Source organism: Sorex araneus, chromosome X (assembly GCF_027595985.1).
Source record: "Sorex araneus isolate mSorAra2 chromosome X, mSorAra2.pri, whole genome shotgun sequence".
In the NCBI taxonomy this organism is placed as follows: Eukaryota; Metazoa; Chordata; class Mammalia; order Eulipotyphla; family Soricidae; genus Sorex; species Sorex araneus.
In genome coordinates, this window is record NC_073313.1 from 371,520,691 (window position 1) to 371,541,252 (window position 20,562).

The 20,562-nt window shown below is 47.7% G+C and overlaps 1 protein-coding gene across 4 annotated transcripts in view; it reads right to left on the reverse strand.

Annotated features, from left to right (window-relative positions):
* SOS1 (SOS Ras/Rac guanine nucleotide exchange factor 1) overlaps positions 1-20,562 on the reverse strand; it is a 109,849-nt gene that overhangs the window by 17,104 nt on the left and 72,183 nt on the right. For all 4 annotated transcript variants that reach the window (XM_055120154.1, XM_055120152.1, XM_055120150.1 and 1 more), the window contains 7 exons: positions 14,026-14,107; positions 12,768-12,890; positions 12,401-12,504; positions 10,372-10,594; positions 7,985-8,104; positions 5,165-5,327; positions 4,463-4,580 (listed from right to left, as the gene is read on the reverse strand). In XM_055120154.1, the coding sequence (XP_054976129.1) occupies positions 4,463-4,580; positions 5,165-5,327; positions 7,985-8,104; positions 10,372-10,594; positions 12,401-12,504; positions 12,768-12,890; positions 14,026-14,107 (933 nt within the window). The remainder of the gene's footprint in view (positions 1-4,462; positions 4,581-5,164; positions 5,328-7,984; positions 8,105-10,371; positions 10,595-12,400; positions 12,505-12,767; positions 12,891-14,025; positions 14,108-20,562) is intronic.

The following is a 20,562-nucleotide window of genomic DNA, read 5'->3' on the forward strand; positions in this document are numbered from 1 at the left end:
ACCACCCCGTGCGGTGTGGCCACGTCCTGAGCTGCAGATACCAAGAATCCCTGCGTTCTCCCCCCACCAGTGCCCCCGCCCTCCCCGTCAGAACAGCGCCAGCAGCCAGCCAGACGTCCTAAATGGCCACTAGGGGCCCGAGAGTCCGGGTGAAGGTGCTCGCCTGCACGTGGCCGGCTCGGGGCTCAACCTCCAGCATCCCCTGGGGCCCCCGAGCATCGCCAGGAGTAATCCCTGGACAGCACCAGGTGTGGCCACAAAAAAAAAATATTTTTTTCAGCCAGTTGAGAATCATTGGGTATAAAGTGCTTTTTATCTTGGGCATTAGTACAAGAAAAGCTAATGAAATAATACTTATGAAATAATATAAATGGGAAAGATAATTATTTATCCAACCTGGATATTAAATAAATGGATGTAGAAATAAATTTGAATTTTATGATTACTAAAAGAGAATTCAATGTGTCTAAAAAATCAAAAAATAATCTAAAACCTCAAACCATAATTATCAGAAAATATAAATATTTGGAAGAAATACCTGTAGTATTAGAAAAAACAAATAATAAGAAAGATGGACAAATTAGAGAATTTAAAATACCACAAGTGAAAGAATAAAAAGTAAGAGGCAAGATCAGTAAAATATTGTTAGTGCAGCTATGAGAAGACAAGGATAAGAGAAAACATAAAAATTTAATGTATGGGTAATTATATGTATGGGAAATTTCCAGAGTTCTTAAGGAGAAAAATTAAATAGGACCAATAAGTATCAATTTTGAGCTATGGCAGTAACAAAAAACCCGTTTTTAAAGTGAGAAATAATGGGATGTGATTTGCTTTGTCTCGTGCTTCTGGGACAGTCTGGAGAGAAGCTGAGGGAGAGACCTGCCCACACCCCCGTTCCCAAAGAAACACACTTAAAAACAGGCGATTATTCTTCTGCTTCTCTCAAGAGAATATTCTAAAATATGGAGATAAAGGTGCATTCATGATTACTCATTATAGCATTTAAGAAACCAAAAAGCTGAAAATAATGTATGAGTTCAGTACTGCCATAGTAACTTTATGGAATATTACAGAATATTACGGCAATACAAGACTAATAAAACACAACGCTATATCCTGAGTCCATCCCTAAGTCACCCTAGAGACAATGTGTATTCCGAAAGGATTTGAAGAACATACAAAGTAGTTTGATATAAAGCCTGAACAAAAAACCCCAGGAAAATAGAAGTAACTGAAAATTAAAAAAAAAAACTTAGGCACTATTAAGTTTTCTGAGAAAACGTAGATGAGGAAAAGGTAGAAGAAAACGATCCATTACTAGAGACTTATGTAACGCCGATATGTAATGGAGATCAGAGTTGTATGTGCGCTCAGAGGAACAGCAGATATCACGGAGGGGCTGAGGGGAGCGTGAGCAGAGTAACCGTGGGAAATCAGCAGCAAAGGGGCGAGCAGAGGCCCTCTGGAGGAGGCGCCCATGGCAGACCTTCGGGTCGACCAGGATGAAGGGATCAAGTCTGATGTACAGCAACGGGGACGGGATGGTAAATACTTGGATTTCAGTTATTAAACTTTTAGAACCATGACTGACAGGGATGCCTCTGGCCTGACTTTTCTATGGGCTGTTTAGTTTGGTAAAATTAAATATGAAATATTAAAGTGAAAAAAGAAATATTTGACTTCTGTGAAGCCAAAAAGATAGTATCTAATGGTTGTTCGAGATGGAAATACAAAGTAATATACGTGTATAGACTGGACTTGAGCTTAAAAGACCTAGGGGAAACTTTCCTCAACATAGTCAAAGCCATCTACCCCAAACCCATGGCAAGCATCACCCTCAATGGGGAAAAACTAAGGGCCTTCCCTCTAAGATCAGGGACAAGACAAGGATGTACACTCTCTCCACTTCTCTTCAACATAGTACTGGAAGTACTTGCAACAGTGATTAGGTAAGAAAAAGACATTAAGGGCATCCAGATAGGAAAGGAAGAAATCAAGCTCTCACTATTCGCAGATGCTATGATACTATATTTAGAGAACCCTAAAGCGTCTACCAAGAAACTCCTAGAAACAACAGACTTGTAAAGTCTCAGGCTATAAAATCAATACCCAAAAGTCCACAGCTTTCCTATAGGCAAATCATGAGAAGAAAGTGACATGAAAAAAGCAATTCCATTAACAATCATGCCTCAGAAAATCAAGTACCTTGGAATCAGCGTAACTAAGGAGGTAAAGAACCTGTACAAAGAAAACTACAAAATGCTACTTCACGAAATAAAAGAGGACATGAGGAAATGGAAAGATATCCCCTGCTCATGGACTGGGAGAATTAACATTGCCAAAATGGCAATACTCCCCAAAGCTTTGTACAGATTCAATGTGATCCCTATAAGGATACCCACGACATTCTTCAAAGAAATGGAGCAAATACTCCTGCAACTCATAGGAACCATCAGCCCCCACGAAGAGGTCAAGCAATTCTTGGGAAAATGGAAAAGGGAGGCACCACCTCCCCCACCCTCAGAGCGGTAATAAAACAGCAGGGTACCAGAACAAAGGCAGAGCCACGGACCAGTGGGACAGAGTGAATATCCCGACACACACCCTTAAATATATGATCATCTAGTCTTTGATAAGGGACCAAGAAATGTCAAGTGAAGCAAGGAAAGCCTCTTTAACAAATGGTGCTGGCAAAACTGGACAGCTACATGCCAAAAAATGGGCTCAGACCTCTACCTAACACCATGTACAAAAGTCAGATCAAAATGGATTAAAGACCTCAACATCAGACCAGAATCCATCAGGTACACTGAAGACAAGATTGGCAAAACTCTCCATGACATCGAAGCTAAAGGTATTTTCAAAGATGACACACCACTGACCAAGCAAGTGGAAACAGAGATAAAAAAAATGGGAACTGAGAAGCTTCTGCACCTCAAAAGAAACAAGGACTAAAATACAAAGTCAGTCTACAGAATGGGAAAGGATATTCACCCAATACCCACCTGATAAGGGATGATATCAAGGATATACAAGGCACTGGTTAAACTCTACAAGAAAACATCCAACCCCATCAGAAAATGGGGCAATGAAATGAACAGAAACTTTCTCAAAGAAGAAATCCGAAGGGCCAAAAGGCACATGAAAAAATGCTCTTCATCACTAATCATCAGGGAGATGCGAATCAAAACAACAATGAGATACCATCTCATACCACAGAGACTGGCCCACATCCAAAAGAACAAAAGCAACCGGTGTTGGCGCGGATGTGGGGAGAAAGGGACCCTCCTTCACTGCTGGTGGGAATGCCGACTGGTTCAGCCCTTTTGGAAAACAGTATGGACGCTTCTCAGAAAATTAGACATTGAGCTCCCATTAGGCCCAACAATACCACTGCTGAGAATATCCTGGAGAGGCAAAAAAGTATAGTTGAAATGACATCTGCACTTGTATGTTATTGCTGCACTGTTTACAATAGTCAAAATCTGGAAAAAACCCGAGTGCCTGAGAACAGATGACTGGTTAAAGAAACTTTGGTACATGTACACAATGGAATACTATGCAGCTGTTAGAAAGTCATGAAATTTGCATATAAGGGGAACAACATGAAAAATATCATGTTAAGTGAAATGAGTCAGAAAGAGAGGGGTAGACATAGAAAGACTGCACTCACCTGTGGAATATAAAGTAACAGAAAGGAGACTAACACCCAAGGATAGTAGAGATAAGGACCAGGAGGTTTGCCCCATGGCTTAGAAGCCAGGAAAAGGCAGCTCAGATAGAGAAGGGGACACCAAGTAAAGGGTGTTTGGAGGACCTGCTCCAGTTGGGAGATGTGTGCCGAATGTAGACTATAGGTTGAACACAATGGCCACTCCGTGCCTCTATTGCAAACCACAACACCCCAAAGGAGAGAGAGAGCAAAAGGGAATGCCCTGCCACAAAGCCGGGCTGGGATGGGGTGGGGGTGGGGGTGGTGGGAGGGATACTGGGACCATTGGTGGAGAATGGGCACTGGTGGAGGGATGGGTACTTGATCATTGTATGACTGAAACACAAACAAGAAAGTTTGTAAGTATGTAACTATACCTCATGGTGATTCACTATTAAAAAAATAATAATAATTAAAAGAAAAAAAGACCTAGGGGAGAATTGGGTGCTCTATACTTCTTAAGAAAGGACTTTCGGGGCTGGAGCGATAGACAGCAGGGAGGGCGTTTGCCTGGCATGTGGCCAACCCGGGTTCGATTCCCAGCATCCCATATGGTCCCCTGAGCACCTCCAGGAGTCATTCCTGAGTGTGCATGTGCCCGGAGTAACCCCTGTGCTTCGCCAGGTGTGACCCAAAAAGCAAAAAAAAAAAAAAGAAAAAGGAAGGACTTTCTATGGTACGTTAACATCACACGGTCACTGCCAGCTGCCGTCCACCCAGAAGCACGTGGCAGCCGAGGGCGCTCACCAAAGAAAGGCACGCACGGCGGGTTGATGGACCGGAGCCTCGCCAGGTACTTCTTGTAGTGATCTTCACTCAGCTCATGGGCCTCTTCTAGGATTTTCTTTTGGCGACTTGGTATTTGCTAAAAACAAAACATATACAGACACGAACATATTTAGCAAGTATGACTTTACAAAAGGAATCACGTGCTTTGCCAAAACACGCAGGGCCACACGTGGGCCCCAATCGCAGTCGTGCTGGTGGTTCAGCTTCTGTCCCTCAGAGGGATCGCCCCACCTCAAAGAAATTCCTTGAAAACAGACCAAAAGAAATGTTCTTGTGTGCGAAAAAAATCTAGTTTATCTTCCTATTCCCTGAAGAATTATGTGAGCGTTAACCTGTGCAATCTATTGAAAGTTACCTGCTGAAATCTAAGAAAAAATTCTCTCACAAGCTAAAACCTGTGAATGCACTTTAACGAGACCCACCCTGGAAAGAGCCGCCAGGACAGCGCGGGCAGGGGGATGCCCAGCGCCCGACACAACCCCTGCCCTCCGCCTCCCGGGCCAGAGCACAGCCAGGTATGGCCCCCGAGCCAAAGCAAAGAAGCGACCAGTTCAACATAAAGTTTCGATTTTGTCACCACTTAAAAACTGAGAGAGTAAGTGCTAAGGCCCCGACCCAGAGAGCAGGACGGAGTTCCCGGGAAACCACCTACAAACCTACCTCGAACGTGTGGTCTAGCCGGTACACGGGGGACGAGTTCATGGCACTGACCACCTCCAGGACACCGTTGAAGTTGTTCAGTTCTTGAAAGACTTGCAGAATCTCGATTATCCTACTCACCACAGCTACTCTTTCCTCCAGGTTTTCAGTTTCTACAATACACCTGGGCATCAAAGACAAGGAAAGGAAAACAATTGGCGCTTTCCCACGAGGCTCGGATTTCTAGGATTCACCAAACTCTACTCGGGGCAAGGGGACAGGTGGACAGGAGGCGGTCGATGTCCCCTTCCCTGTCCTGCCAGAGAGCCCGTCTGTTCTTCATCTGCTGACCTCCTCCCAGCAGCCTGTGAGGCCTGGGGCTCTGGGAGACAGATGTATTCTAGGGGATTGACTCTAGAACTCAGGAATGCTGCCTCCCGTTTGTCTCATCATGTCTAATCAGCAGTGCTCAGTATCTAGCTACGGTTCTGGGAACAGTTCTGGCAAGCATTGATATAAAAAGTCAACAAAAAATATTGTCAGAATGAAGACTGATATTAATTGCTTAGGAAACAGCCAGTGCTGGCCTGGAAGAGTACATAGAACAGGGGGCAGGGTGCTTGCCTCAATGCGCGGCTGGCCCAGGTTCAATTTCTGACACCCCACATGGTCCCCCGAGCCTGCCAGGAGTAACTCCTGAGAGAGCACAGCTGGGGTAGCTCCAAAAGAAACAAAGGCAAAGAAAATGAGATAGGAGCCACCTTAAATGGCCTCTACAAAGGAATGGCTGAAAATAATGTGGTACCCACAATGGAATACTACTCAGCCTCAAAGAAGAATAAATCAAAATATAAGGTATTGGTGAACATTCTGAATATTGAAGTGAACAAAACAAGCCAAAGGGGTTTGTTCAGAAAATAAAATCCTGAACAATTTTGTATTTATAACCTATCTAAAGCTCAAAGAAGCAAAGAGTGGTGGCCGTCAGGGACGGAGGGGATGGATGCGAATTACACGAGATGAGTAAGTGTTGGAAATGTGTACATCACGCATCACTGTGGCTCTGTCACTGTCATTCCGCTGCTCATCGATTTGCTCGAGTGGGCACCAGTAATGTCTCCATTGTGAGACTTGTGACTGTTTTTGGCATATCGAATACACCATGGGTAGCTTGCCAGGCTCTGCTGTGCGGGTGGGATACTCTCGGTAGCTTGCTGGGCTTTCCGAGAGGGGCAGAGGAACTGAACCCGGGTTGGCGGCATGCAAGGCAAATGCCCTACTCGCTGCGCTATTGCTTCAGCCCGTACATCATGCATCTACTTAACGACTCTGTTTTCTACACTGGAAAAGGTCTGCTCAGAGGGCACACTTCCTATTGGGGTTTCTTACTCTGAACACGACGCAGTGCAGGACAAGAACCTCTTGATGATCTTAAGGATTAAGACAGAAATGAACACAGCCCTTGGGGCGGGACAGGTGGCAGGGGGGGACGCCTGCCTTGCGTGCTGATGACTCCAGTCTGATCCCTGGCACCCCAGAGGGTCCCCTGAGCACTGCCAGGAATGATCCCTGAGCATCACTAGTTGTGGCCCAAATGCAAAAAAAAACAAAAGAATGAAGAGTTGTAGAGGCAGGAAGTATAAGTATTATGAATTTTAATATGTACAAATTATAAAAAGAAACCAAATGAAAATTTTGGAATGGAAAATTACATAATTGAAATAAACATTTTACTAGGTAGCCTCAGTAATAGGCATGGATTTGAAGAAAATATTAATTCACTTGAAGACAGATCTATTATTCAAGAATGATAATGAATAACAAGTTTGTCTTTCCAAAATAAATAAAAACTAAGAGAACCTATTGTTATCAAACTCATGGTATATTAAACGTTAAGAAGTTCTGCAGGGTTAAAGCTCTTTCTTCACATACGGCTAACCCCGGCTTGATCCCCATCACTGCTTGAGATGCCCTGAGCACCGCCAGCAGTCACCCTGAGCATAGCTGGGTGTGGCCATCAATTAATGAATATAAAAATAAGGGGGTGGGGCTGGAACAATAGCACAGCGGGGAGGGCGTTTGCCTTGCACGCCGCCGACCCGGGTTCAACTCCCAGCATCCCATATGGTCCCCTGAGCACAGCCAGGAGTCATTCCTGAGTGCAGAGCCAGGAGTGACCCCTGTGCATCCCTGGGTGTGGCCATCAATCAACAAATATAAAAATAAGGGCGTGGGGAGTGTTCTTCAGATTGAAAGTAAGTGACCCTGGCTGACACTGCATCAGTAAAGGTGATTATGTGATTGCAAAAGACCTATAAATGTTCACTTTTCATTTTTTCTTCTAATATTTTAATAGAAAATTATGTGCATATGATGTGTCATTGGTGCTACCCGTAAGAGTATTGCTGGTGACCTCACAAGGGAGCGAAGGACGGCTAAGCTGCAACTGGTAGTCAAGTGAGGGTTAAGTGGGGGAACAATAATTGAAACAATGTCATCAGATTTGTGTCATTAATCATCTATGTAATGTAAATATGACGTAATGTAAATACATGGTTTACAACGAATACCACAGACACGGGGACGGCCCAGAGCCGTGTGGGAGTGACCGCGTACTGAGTGGAGTGGAGTTTGTTACTGAGCTGGTAAAACTGGAATCTGCTGAGATGTACACGGTAAACCCTAATGCAACCCCTAAAAACTGAAAAAATTCATTAACAAGATGCATTAAAGTATCTATTCAGTGCTGGAACTGGAGGAGCTAAGGGTCCGAGACGAGAAGGGTGGCGGGATGCAGAGGCAGCGAGGGCCGGGGCAGCGCGGGCAGGCCGGGGTACTCACTTCTCAAACCACAGCGTGAGGTTGGTTGTGTGCCGGATCATCTTCAGGAGATTAGGAGAATTAATTTCTTTGTCTTCTTTGGTCCACACACTTCCAACTAATTCCGATGGCTGGACAGCTCTGGAACCACCAAGACACAATTTCACATGACCCTGTCCCGTAAGATCCAAGCTAGACGCCCAGACAAACCTTCCTCTTCCACAACAGAAAGGTTTAGGAAGAAAAGCGTGCCACAAAAATAGCAACTGCGTGCGCATCTTTTTCAGAAGATCAGAACCTACTTAAGTGCACGTTACCGATTTACTTTTATTATCCCTTTCCATTAGTGTTTTGCTTTGTATATATAAGATTGGGATTTCTTAAGAATTAAGTACGAGGTAACAAGCCAGGGTGAAGAGGACTTTGGAGCGTGTGTGAGAGTATCTGGTCCAGCACCAGTCCGCTGAGGGCAGAGAGGAACTGCGAGTCCTGCCCCCGAGGGCGTGGGTTTCCTAGGAATCGCCTGGGAAGTAAAATGGATGCTGGCACTGGTTTCTGGGAACAGTGCGGAGCTGTTTGGTTGATTAGAGCTAGAAGTTTGACTTTAATGCATCTGAGGGCTGGCGAGAGTACGGTAAAGGCTGGCCAGGGTGCCGTGATCCCTGAGCACAGAGCCGGGAGTCCTGAGCACTGTCGGGTGTGGTCCTCCCCAAAGGAAAGTAATAAAAAGATTTAGTTTGAAATTTTAAGTCTCTTCTACACAGACCTAGAAACACTTCCTGGTGTCACATGGCGCGGGCACAGCCTGTGGCTGGCAGGACCAGGAGTGAGTCCCTGAGCCCGAGCGGAGGGCCCCGTGCAGGAACTAAACACTGTCTCTCGGAAAGACCCCACAGAAGCCCAAGGCAGGCACGAGAACTCGCAGAAGTTGCTCACAGAGCCGCCCCTCGCAGACTGGCCTTGAGCTGAAGGAAGCGTCTGGGCCCGAGACGGCCGGGCGGGCCTGGCGCAGGGAGGCTGCTGGCCCGACGCCCAGGAGAAGCCCGCAGCACGGCGCAGGACAGCCCCGAGAGCACTGGACGTGGCCCCAAAACCAAGCCCGGGGCTGGGACACCTGCTGTGCCGGCGCGAGCACCAGCTCCATCCTGGGCACGGTACAGGCCCCCGAGCACCAAGCCGGGAGCACCCCTGAGCACGGCCAGGAATGGCCCCAGACTGAAAGTGGAAGAACAGAGAGCAGGGGCTCACTCCCGCCCTCACGCGCGCCTCGCTGAAGCCCGAGGCCTGCGCGGCTGCACACTGGCCCCCGCGGAGACCGGGCACAGAGGGCACAGAGGGCCGGGAGGCCCAGGGCAAGTCAGGGCTGCCCGCGGCGCCCGGCCCGCCGCCCGCCCGCCAGGCGCAGACCAGCCCGGCCAGCCAAGGGGACCCGGGACAGAGAAGCAAGGGCAGGGCTGGGGCGGGCAGGTAGCTCCGACTGTCCTTCTGGGCCACACCCAGCAGTGCTCGCGGCTTACTCCTGGCTCTGTGCTCAGGGGTCACTCCCGGCGCTGCTCACGAAAGCAAATGGGGTGCAAGGAGTCAAACCCGGGTCGGCTGTGTGCTAGGCAAGCGCCCTGCCTGGGGTGCTCTCTCTGTCCCCCCAAGCACCTTGCTCTCTCTTCACATTTTACCTAGGGCTGGAGCGATAGCACAGCGGGTAGGGCATTTGCCTTGCACGCAGCCGACCCGGGTTCGATTCCTCCGTCCCTCTCGGAGAGCCCGGCAAGCTGCCAAGAGTATCTCGCCCGCACGGCAGAGCCTGGCAAGCTCCCTGTGGCGTACTCGATATACAAAAACAGTCACAAGTCTCACAATGGAGACGTTACTGGTGCCCGTTGGAGCAAATCGATGAGCAACGGGAGGACAGTGACAGTGATACTGTGGGCCACACCCCATGGTGCTCAGGACTCACTCCCGGCTCTGCACTCAGGGGCACTTGGGGGACCACATGGACTGCTGGGGATCAAACCCAGGCAAGAGCCCACCCATGTACGATCACCCAGGCCGGCAGCTTCCTGTCGGGCCTTCTCGTGCCGTTCCAGCTCCTCCTCCCCCCCCTCCCCCCTCCCCTCTCCCCTCTCCTCTCTCTCTCTCCTCTCTCCTCTCTCCTCTCTCCTCTCTCCCCTCTCCCCTCTCCCCTCTCTCCTCTCTCTCTCCTCTCTCCTCTCTCTCCTCTCTCCTCTCTCCCCTCTCCCCTCTCTTCTCTCTCTCTCTCTCTCTCTCTCTCTGTTCCGCCTTCTCAAGCCCCTGGAAGGCAGAACGCAGGATTTCCTTTTGGAAGTGGCCCACTCTGAAAGACTCAGCACGCGTGTCGGGTACATACCGGTACAGGTCTGAAAGACTCCGCACGCGTGTCGGGTACATACCGGTACAGGTCTGATTCAAGCAGCGTGAGCTGGCGCGCAATCTCTATCGGGTGCAAGGTGAGCAGGTCAAAGTTCTCGACCTGCCCGGGTCTGCTCAGGTGCCACTCCACGGGGGGAGGCGAGCTCTGAAATGTGATGTTATGACCTGGTCCATTGTCTCTTGCAATCTTTTTCCTTTGGATTATTTTAGTGATGGATTCAACCCATTTTTTCATCGCTTTACCTAAAACCACATTAAACAGAACATTTAAATACCTGTATACTGAATATTTCATTTTAGAAATAACTGAAGGACGATGGAGATAGTTCAGGGGCCTGGAATCCACGTGGTGCATGACCAAGAACTTGAGTTTGATCCCTGGGGACTGCACGGTCCCCCGCCAAGCACTGCCCCTTGTGGCCTGATGGCGCCTGGCTCCCCTGGGTCTGAGCACTGCTGTGTCACCCGGAGCGGCCCCAGGCCCCTTGAGTACTCTTTGGGAGACTCTCCCCTCATAAAACTTACACTTGAAAATAGTTTTGCCAGAGAAAGTGTTCAAATCTTTGCTTAAAACAAAAGATCAAATTTGAAATTAAAAATGGATTGTTGGGTAGAGCGATAGGACAGCAGGATGGCGTTGGCCTTGCACTGAGCTGGCCCGGGTTCGATCCCCGGCATCCCATATGGTCCTCGGAGCATGGGCAGGAGTCAGCCCTGAGCATGGCTAGTGTTGTGCAGCCCCTCTCCCCTCCCAGACACCCCCAGCTACTCCTGACCCACGGCAGCCACTGCTGCTAGCCCGGGCAATCCTTCCCTATCCTTTCCAGTTCGTGTTTTGGCATCAGGGTTAAGCCCATTACTTCAAACATAAAGAAGTGCCGTGCTTAGCCACGGAGCTACATCCCTGGTTCCATGTAGCTGTGGATTCTCCTAGAGATTTTTCACCCTGTTTTAAATTTCAACTAAAAATACTGTTTCATATTCATCCATCTCCCCCCACCACCAAAAGAGAAATCTTTTATTTGCTTCTGAAAACAGCCAGTGGTGCTGGGAACTACTCCCAGCACAGTGCTCAGGACCCCATGCAGTGCGGGACAGACCCAGTCAGCCACAGCAAGGCAGGTGCCTGAGACCCCCGTCCCAGGGCTCCCCAGGAGAGACCCCACCTAGCGCGGCTCTGGGGCCACACCTGCCGGTGCTCAAGGGCCACTCCCAGCTCAGAGGTCCTTCCTGGGGTGCTGGGGGCCCCCACAGAGCGTGAGCCCCGGGCCCCGGGCCCCAGTCACTGTCAGTCTGACCAGCGCTGTGTCCCCACAGTGGTCCGCTCACTGCAGTGTCTGTGGTGACGGCGCTCCAGCTTAACCCTTTACTCTCTGAGCCGTATTCCGACACGGAGCTACCAGGAAGAGTGTGGCCCAGACAGACACGGGGCCTCGAGCAGTGAGCAGGGGACGTGGGAGACCAGGCTCTGGATGGGGCAGTCCAAGGAAGGGGGCCTCTGCCCCGGGCCCGTGACCCAGTGGGTGACGGCACCCGGCAAAGTCCTTCTGCTCAGAAGCCGCCCGCCTCCGCGCGGAGCCTGGGCTGCCCCTACTCGCTGGTGCTCGTGACGGGCCCAGGAGTCCCCACTGTCCTCAGGAGCGGCCGAGACTTTAAATTCCAAAATAATTAAGCTGAGGACTACACGAGACGACGTCAGAACAACAGGGCGTGTTCAACAATTTCTAGGTAAAAAGATGTTTGCCAATTAAAAAGGATTGTCTTGGGGCTGGAGCGATAGCACAGCGGGTAGGGCATTTGCCTTGCATGTGGCCGACCTGGGTTCAATTCCCAGCATCCCATATGGTCCCCTGAGCACTGCCAGGAGTAATTCCTGAGTGCAGAGCCAGGAGTAACCCCTGTGCATCGCGGGTGTGACCCAAAAACCAAAAAAAACCAAACAAACAAAAAAAAGGATTGTCTTCCAAATGGCCTTGCCACTGTAAGTACCACACCAAGCAGTAGCGGCTTCCGCCGTCCCACCTCGCAGACGGGCGCGCGCAAACGTACCTCTTACTGTCCCAATGAATTCCTCCATTCGCTGCAAGAGGTCTGCGTCTCGCTCAAAATCATAGAAGTGGTGCTCGACCCAGTGTCGACAGACGTTCAAGACTCTGGCACGGACACAGGAATAACTAGGTCACACACACGGTAACTCACACGCAAATGTTCACCAGGGCATGGCACAAACGGAGGCAGGAACTCTGGCCAACTCTGGCCCCTTCTTTCCACTTCCAAGACTCCACGAAGCCCGACAGGACTCGCCAGCCGCTCCTTGCTCCACGCCTCTGTTCCCGCCTCCTCCCGCTGAGAATCGTCCTGCAGTTCCGCCCCGAGACCAAGGTGCACGGAGGCTGCGTCTCTGCCACACACTCACCGGAGCTGGACAGGCTGTATATACTCTTTCCTGAACCGTTTCAGCTCTGCGCTCAGGGGCTGGTCTCCGTTTTCTAGAGCGATGCGATCAGCTTCCGTGGGCTCGGGCTCTGGGATTTCAAACCTGACACAGGACAGAACAAAGGAGTGAAATACTGATTGTGTAAGCATCCAAGTACCACCAACTCCACTGACTTCAACCAAGGCGGTTCTGGAAAGAATCCCTGAAGGCCGCAGAGGCCGGAGAGAGTGCAAGCCTGACGCGGGTGGCCAGAGTGACCCGAGCAGAGAGCCGGGAGGAGACCCCACCCCGCACCCACAGGCGAAGCGCAGGTAAAACAGAGACCAAACAAAATACCACAATATACAACAGAGAGAACAAGTGAGGCTTCTGTGAGGAAAACTCATGATCCTGTAATTTTTCAAAAGAAGCTGACTTGTTTACTGATAAAAAAAATACCACAAGTCCTGAACATGTGGTATACATGATAATTCCCATTTGGTCACCAAACGGAAGTTGTCAAATACAACATCCAAAGCGAAGGTGCCCAAACTTATTTGGCCTCCAGCCCCCTTTCCAGAAAACTCCGCTAGGTACCCCCGAAATCTACCATTTAAAACAAATGAAACGTACCCACCCCTCACGCTCGCCAAAGGACACTACTGTCCCCTGGATCGTCTAGTGCCCAGCGTGCTCTTTAGGGAACAGATCTAAAGTCACCCAGCGGGCCGGGCATTTGCAGTTCGATCCCCAGCATCCCAGATGGCTTTCCCGGCAGGAGTAACCCCTGAGCACTGCAGGGCGTGACCCAAAAAGCCAAAATAAATAAATGAAATAAAATCATCCAGGGGCCAGAGAGATACTACGGGACGGTGCCAGTCTGGGTTTGGTCCCCGGGACCCCCATGGCACCAAGTCCTGCCAGGAATGACCCCTGAGTGCTGAGTTGGGAGTAAGCCCTGAGTCTGGCCCTCAAACAAAAACAACAAGAAATGATCTAAATTTAAATTTCCAAAGACTACATGCTACATTTTAGAGAGTTCTTTAACCTAATTTATTAAATTTGAAATTTTACTTTCTGAGCTTCCATATTAAAAAATGCTTATTTTTTATCTTCAATCAAATCTAACATTAATATAGGTCATTTAAGAGACTTTAGTTCACAAAAAAGTTCTTATCAGCTACAATTTAAAGCTCATTACATAAGGAATGAGGAGTCTCCTTTAGAAAAAGAATGAAAACATTTTAAATTGCCACACCTTTCTATTATAAGACTCAGTAGCTCTTGAGGTTTACAAAATGATCTGTAGGTTGTAAGAAACGTCCGAACAAAATTGGGATCTAAAAAGAAAAAGGAAAATAAAAGTTATTAAAATCCTTAATTTTAATGTGATTATTATTAAAATGATTTTCAAAGGAGATCAAATAATCCATTTTAAATGCCCTAAAATGTTTTGACCACAAAGAACGGCTTTAAAATGAACCGCTATCTCTAATGAAGCCATTGGCAAAACCCAAACCGCAAAGAGTACAATTTTACACCAATTTACCTCTTGATGTCGGCTTACTCTGGTCAGCTGATCTTAGCGTCCACTCGGACTACAGAACTCGCCGGAAGACTAAGGCGGAGCCCGGAAGCCGGCCTCCACCTGCTGCCCGTGGGCATTACTCGCTGGCTTCCCTGGGGCCGGGCCTCAGCGGTGCCCCACGGCCTTCCTTAGCGTCCCGCTGGTTTCTCCAGGGCCAGGCATCCACTCCTCTTGCTCTGACCTTTTTGAGGGGCTGGGGATGGAGCCCAGAGCTGCGCTCTCCCAGCCCTCCCAGCCCTGTGCCTCTCTTCTTCCTATAAGCGTATTTCTTGCCTTCGGGAGAGCTGCACCTAGAAGGTCGATCTCACGGTGCTGTCGGTGAGTGAGGCACCGTCTCAGATACACCGGCCTGGTTCCGGCGGCAGCTTTCAGCCCCTCTCCCACGCAGCCACGGCGAAGCAGCTCAGTGGCGAGAGCTGGCACCTCTGATCTCCCCCCGCACCTGCTCTCCTCCGTCTCTCCGTCTCTCCGCCACCGCCGGGCCCGGCCTGCCCCCGCCTCTCCCGGCCGGGAGAACGGCCCGGCCATCCTTAGGGAGGGGCAAGAGAAACTTTCCCAGAATGGGAAAAAGATCCTTTACACGTTGCACATGTCACCAAGGTAGGCAGTTAGTTGTTTAGTAACTTGAGTATCTAAGAGCCTCTTTTTTCACATCAGGGGCTAATTTAACGATAAACTCACTGAGAACAGCCACTCCTTTTGCTTTGTCAGGTTACGAACCATGGATCTTCCATAAGAAGTAAAATGTCTTTTATTAACACAGGGTTTAGCAAGACTCAGAATTCGCTTCTTTGGAAAGTATTTTAGCTGATTCTGTCTGGTTCAGAGGCATTAAATTTAGCACTGAAGAGATATTTTGCATTTTCCCCTCAAAAGAGCAAATTCATGGATTTATCATAAAATAAAAATAACCAAGACAATGAATTAAGTATCAGACAACCCTAGACTTAAAATACACTGAAAGAAAAATGTTATATGATAAAAGTATATTGGTTTTTAATGCGCCTCTTCTCCTTTACGATTCTCCCTCTAAGGCTTAAGTGGGTTACTGATAAAAATAATTGAAATACGACAATCGTTGAGTAATTTCCTCTCTGTTGGTATTTTATTGTCTGTCTTCAGTTCCAGAGATCCTCAAACGTTAAAGACTAATGTCTCATCCAGAAGAAAAGATTTTAAAACAGAAGGCTGTACGAGATTTTAGAAAGAGATTTATATCGGTTTCATCACAACCTTCTCTTTCAAGAATCTTCTTCCTGTCCTGCAAATCTGTCTGTAAGGTGAGGCTGCTCAAACATCACGTGCTTTAGGAAGCGAAAGCGGAGTCCATGTAGGAACGCTCAGGGGTCACGCCGAGAGCCCAGGGCCGCTGCAGGCAGAGGGCCGGGAGGCCTGGGCTGTGCCCCAAGTGTAGGGTGGCCCCTTCTTCTCTTAAAGAAAACTTTTCCACGCTCCAAGCCTAAAATCAACATCCAGGTCCACTTCAAATGCCACCTAAGTCAAGCTAAAAAAACTGTGAGAAATCAAATTATTTTAAGCTGACAATAAAAGAAAAGTCCTTATGAATTAAAGTATATTTTAAGAAAACTGTCCTCTTGTAGAGGCAAACGTTTTGAAACAATTTTCTCTTTCCATCTTAAATCAAAACTCGTGGCCATTTCAGGACTGTAGTTGGCGGTGACGGTGCCACAGCATGGGACGGGGGGCGCCATTCCTGATGCTGGCTAAGCTGTCACAAAGCCGATTCTACACGACGTACGTGAAGTGAGTGGGCCGGGGATCCGCTTCGCTTTCAACCAAGTGTCTAAGACTATCTGGTGCAGAGACGAGCAGAGCCCTGATCTGACGCTCTTCCCCGTGGCATCACGGAACCCTGCCGCGTGCAAGGGCGCAGGTGCGCACAGGTGTGGGATGGAAAGAAGGAGTCTGAGTTACGCCATCCCCTTAGAATTTTAACTTAGAATGCAGCGCTAAGGCTCGTCTTGGTTGGAGGACTAGGAAGCCACTGAGAGATCAGCCGTCTAACTGTGACTCTGTGACTCTTGATAAGTCTCCTCCCAGCTCCGAGGAGGAGCAGCGGTGCCTTCCTGTGCACTGTGCCCGGAAGAGGAGTTTCTGGAGTCGCGGTGAAACAAACCCCCATGCCCATCGCTGTTGTACTAAGTTCTAAAATGACTCAAGTTTAAGTTGTTTTTAGCTGAAATAAGGATATTCTTGCCAAAAAGAGAAATAGCAAAAGCTAAAAATAAACTGAGAAAATCTGGCAAAGTTTAAGTGCTTTTAAGAAAAATTTAAATGTTGATTTACACATTCCCAAGACGGTAGTGATCTTTCCTTTTAGTCTAAAATGGTGGGAAAGTGCTGATGAATGAAACACTCTCATAGTAAGTCTCACACAGCAAAGAGGCAACATATTCCAGGAAACATTCTCATTTCTACCGGCTTCCCTGCTTCAGTGGCCACAATACACCAGGACACACTCATCAAGGGGTCCTTCATCAGGCTAACCTAACTTGGTGTTTTTAAAATTTCATATGAGGAGGTCATAAAGTTCTGTAAGAGAACAGCATACTTTCTTACCTGGCTGAGGCTGTAATAAAAGCCGAGTTTCCACACCTACCTACGTTGTAACAGTTCTACAACGTCACCCCAATAAAAGGTAAAAGGTTACAGGTTAAAGACTGCAGCCAGCCAGGCTGGTGTTGGTATCTGAAGCCCAAGCGACGGGAGAAGACGGAGAGACTGAGATTCTCCTCCTCGGGGAAGGGGCTTACTTGAGTTCAGCATGAGCAACGCCGTGAACGCCCTCGCGGACGCTGCCTTCCCCGTCGGCCGCGGCCCAGAGCCCTCCCGCCACCCTCCCCAGCCCCCCGCCCCGCAGGCCAGAGCCCCGAGTCTCTCGCACCCGGAAACCGGGTCTGACAATGTTTTCTCGCAAGAATCTTAGGGGCTTGGGGGCGAGTGACCGAGCAGCGGGCAGGGCATTCGCCTTGCACGTGGCCAGCCTGGGCTCGATCCCCGGCGGCCCCAGGTCCCCCTGAGCACTGCTGGGAGTGGTCCCAAATCCAGAAAACAAAAGAATTTGAGGAGTTGACATTAAAACTTGTTCAGAATATAGAGCTGAGGTGAAAAACAGAATCTATTTTTTCTCTTTTGATTGATATTTGACGCTGTATCCGCCAGGGTCCGGGACACTCTCGGAGCATGTATTAAGAGGAAAGTTATTTCTGTAAGAACAGTCCTCCTCCAGCCAAGGGCTGCCCCGCTGCCCCGGTGTCTGTTCACAGGATAATTCCCCTTTAATGCAGCCATTTAAAAAGCCCCGAGAAACAATACGCTCCTCGGTACGGGCTTATAAACAATCACTCTTGAATTCCTCCACAAAGGAAACAGACTCTATGCTGACGCACAAACACTGAAAAAAAAAATCAGAGAGTTTAAAAATAGAATAGCCCTGGCCTATAGATCAAAAACTGTTCAAAGGAGTTTCTAAAAGTTAAAACACCCAAACTAAACTTTATATAGGACACAGGCTTGAAAGACGTCTCATTACCGTTTTTGAGGATTATTCTTCATGAATGTGAAACAGCAGCATAATGAAAATACCAAGACATTTTTTTCAATAACATTTTGTATAAAAGATGTTCATGCACGGGAAAGCCCTTTGCTCCAGACTTGAATATAAAAACATTTTATTTCCCTAGTATTCAGTTCTGACTGATTAGCTGGAGAACACCTCATTTTCTAAAACAGACTATCGCTCCAGGCAGACCACCAACAAACACCTTTTTCTATCCATGGCATTTCGTGGCTCAATCCGCCACTGTATCTGCAGTTCCTAGACCGTGAGCAGAGGTGATTCCTGGGCACATCCCTCTCTCGCCTGTCACTTTAAGTGCGGACACACACACTCACCCAGAGCTTACTAAAAACGAATTAAAATAGATGTTTATTTTAGTTAGAACTGTCAATTAAAAATTACTGTTTTATTTTTATAGTAGACCAAAATTTGCCCAGAAATAGACGTTTATACTATTAATTTATAAAGGAAGTAATTCTAGAATTTTTATTATTCAACACACATAATATATTCCAAGAATAGAAAAAAAAGCTCAGCTTGCATGAGAGTCAGTGTGACATGTTGGGAAATGTATATTCCTGGGGTTAAAACCCTTTCCTTCTAATCATCACTCTGCAATTAAGTAAAGATATGTCTGATTTCTAACAAATCACAGTGCTTTTTTTCCACTGGGATTTTTTCCCCCTTAAAGGTGCAGGGGATCAAGCCCCCAGAGCAGGACAAATGCCCTACTGCACGCTGGGCTATATCCCTGGCTCCTGGCCTTTGGGTTTCTGTAAAGCGAAGGATTCGGGTATCTTATTTATCACGAGTGATTTATGGCTGCTTCATAAGTTACTTAACAATTGTTAAGACACTTAAAGGAAGGAAGGCAGCTGAAGGCACTGTGGAGACGAAATTAAGTTTAACCTACTTCTCCTGGGTTCTTATTTCTTATGACACTACCTGACCAGTATAGTCCCTAAAGTGTTAGTGTTTAATGTTAAATTTTCTGGGGGGGGAGGCGGGTTGGGTCATACCTGGCAATGCTCAGGGGTTACTCCTGGTTCTGAATTTAGGATCACTGCTGGGGGTGTTCAGGGGACCATATGGGATGCCAGGGATCGAACCCGGGTTGGCTGCGTGTAAGGCAAGTGCCGTACCTGCTGGATTATCTCTTTGGCCCCTTCAATTTTATTATGTTTCCTAGCCAGTTACTTTTATTATAATTTTATGTAATAAAAATGTGCAAGTAAAGTCTTGGTTTCAGTGTAAACCAAATCGTACACTGCATCTTCTCTGGAAGTACATACCTACCGAGCACGTGAAGCCAGGGCGTGGGAAACAGACCAAATAAATACTCCTAAAGCAAATGATAACCTGATCTTTTGCCCACCATAGTGAAGGCCTAGGGCTGAGTCCATCTGAATGTTCAGAGCCCTTGGAGAGTAACTGCCTTGGGCCCCAGAGACAGAGCGGAGCCCTGTGATGCAGCTGGGGTCTGTGGTGCCCCAACACTGCCTCGGTCTTTCCTGCAGAGCCAGAAATACCCTGGGTGCTGGACGTAGCCCCAAACCAAACAACAACATATACATACACATACAACATATATATATATACACCTCTTTGATGTTTTATAAGTTCCCAGGTGTTCTGTTAAGATTCCTATTGCCAGTAATACATTCAGAGGCAGACAAGCTCAAATGAACTAATGTTTAAAACACACGAGAAAGCTGTCTCTGGACTCTAGTAACACGAGTGATGTGTTTATGGCATTAAGTTAAAGTACACATTTGAGTACTATCGACCTGTTTAACTTTAACCCACCGAGTAAATGAAGACAGAAAAAACTAGAATTAATATTTTTAAAACCAACACTGGCATTTTCTTCCTCAAGAAATGAAAATTTTAAAAAACTTTAAACTTTTTGACTAAAAAAAAAAAACTCATTAGTTTCAATTTGAACACAGCTGACTTCGTAAGTCCTGTCAGTCTAGAGTTTAAGTTTCACATCACCTAGAAGTAAAGCCACTGGAAATAGTTATTCCATTCAAAAGCTGAGACCAGGTGAATGAGAGCAGTATCAGAGTACCAACAAAACACCAAGACAATGCAACAGTATCTTGTACATCAAGGGAGAAGATGGTCAGGACTACAGAAAAGCAGTTTTATGTGTAAAAAAGATGAAAATCGCCGCTTAATTCCTATTTTTGGTGTAAAGTATCTTTAGTAAAATAATAAAGACGCAGTTCCCCAGAACAGAAATATGTAACTGTAGTTGTGCAACAGTTGACTGAAATTTTAAGTTTGTTTTAAAAATCCTTCAGTATGAACAAATCCAGAAGTTTGCAGACACTTTCTACCATCCGCGGTGGGATCTGGGGGAGGAAGCACGTGTGGCTGACCCGTGACATCACACGCTAGTAACTCCGCAGGATGAAGCTGACAGGCACAGGTTCTTAAAAACCCCAAGTCTCGGAGGCAGGAGAGTTATCACAGCGGCAGGCACTGCGCGTGCGCAAGGCCAACCCGGGTTTGAGCCCGAGCCCCACCTGGCTTCCCTGCGCTTCCGGGCGACCCCTGAGTGCAGAGCCGGGACTAAGCCTGAGCACCAGCCCCGACCATGACCCCCCAAACAGCCTAAAAAA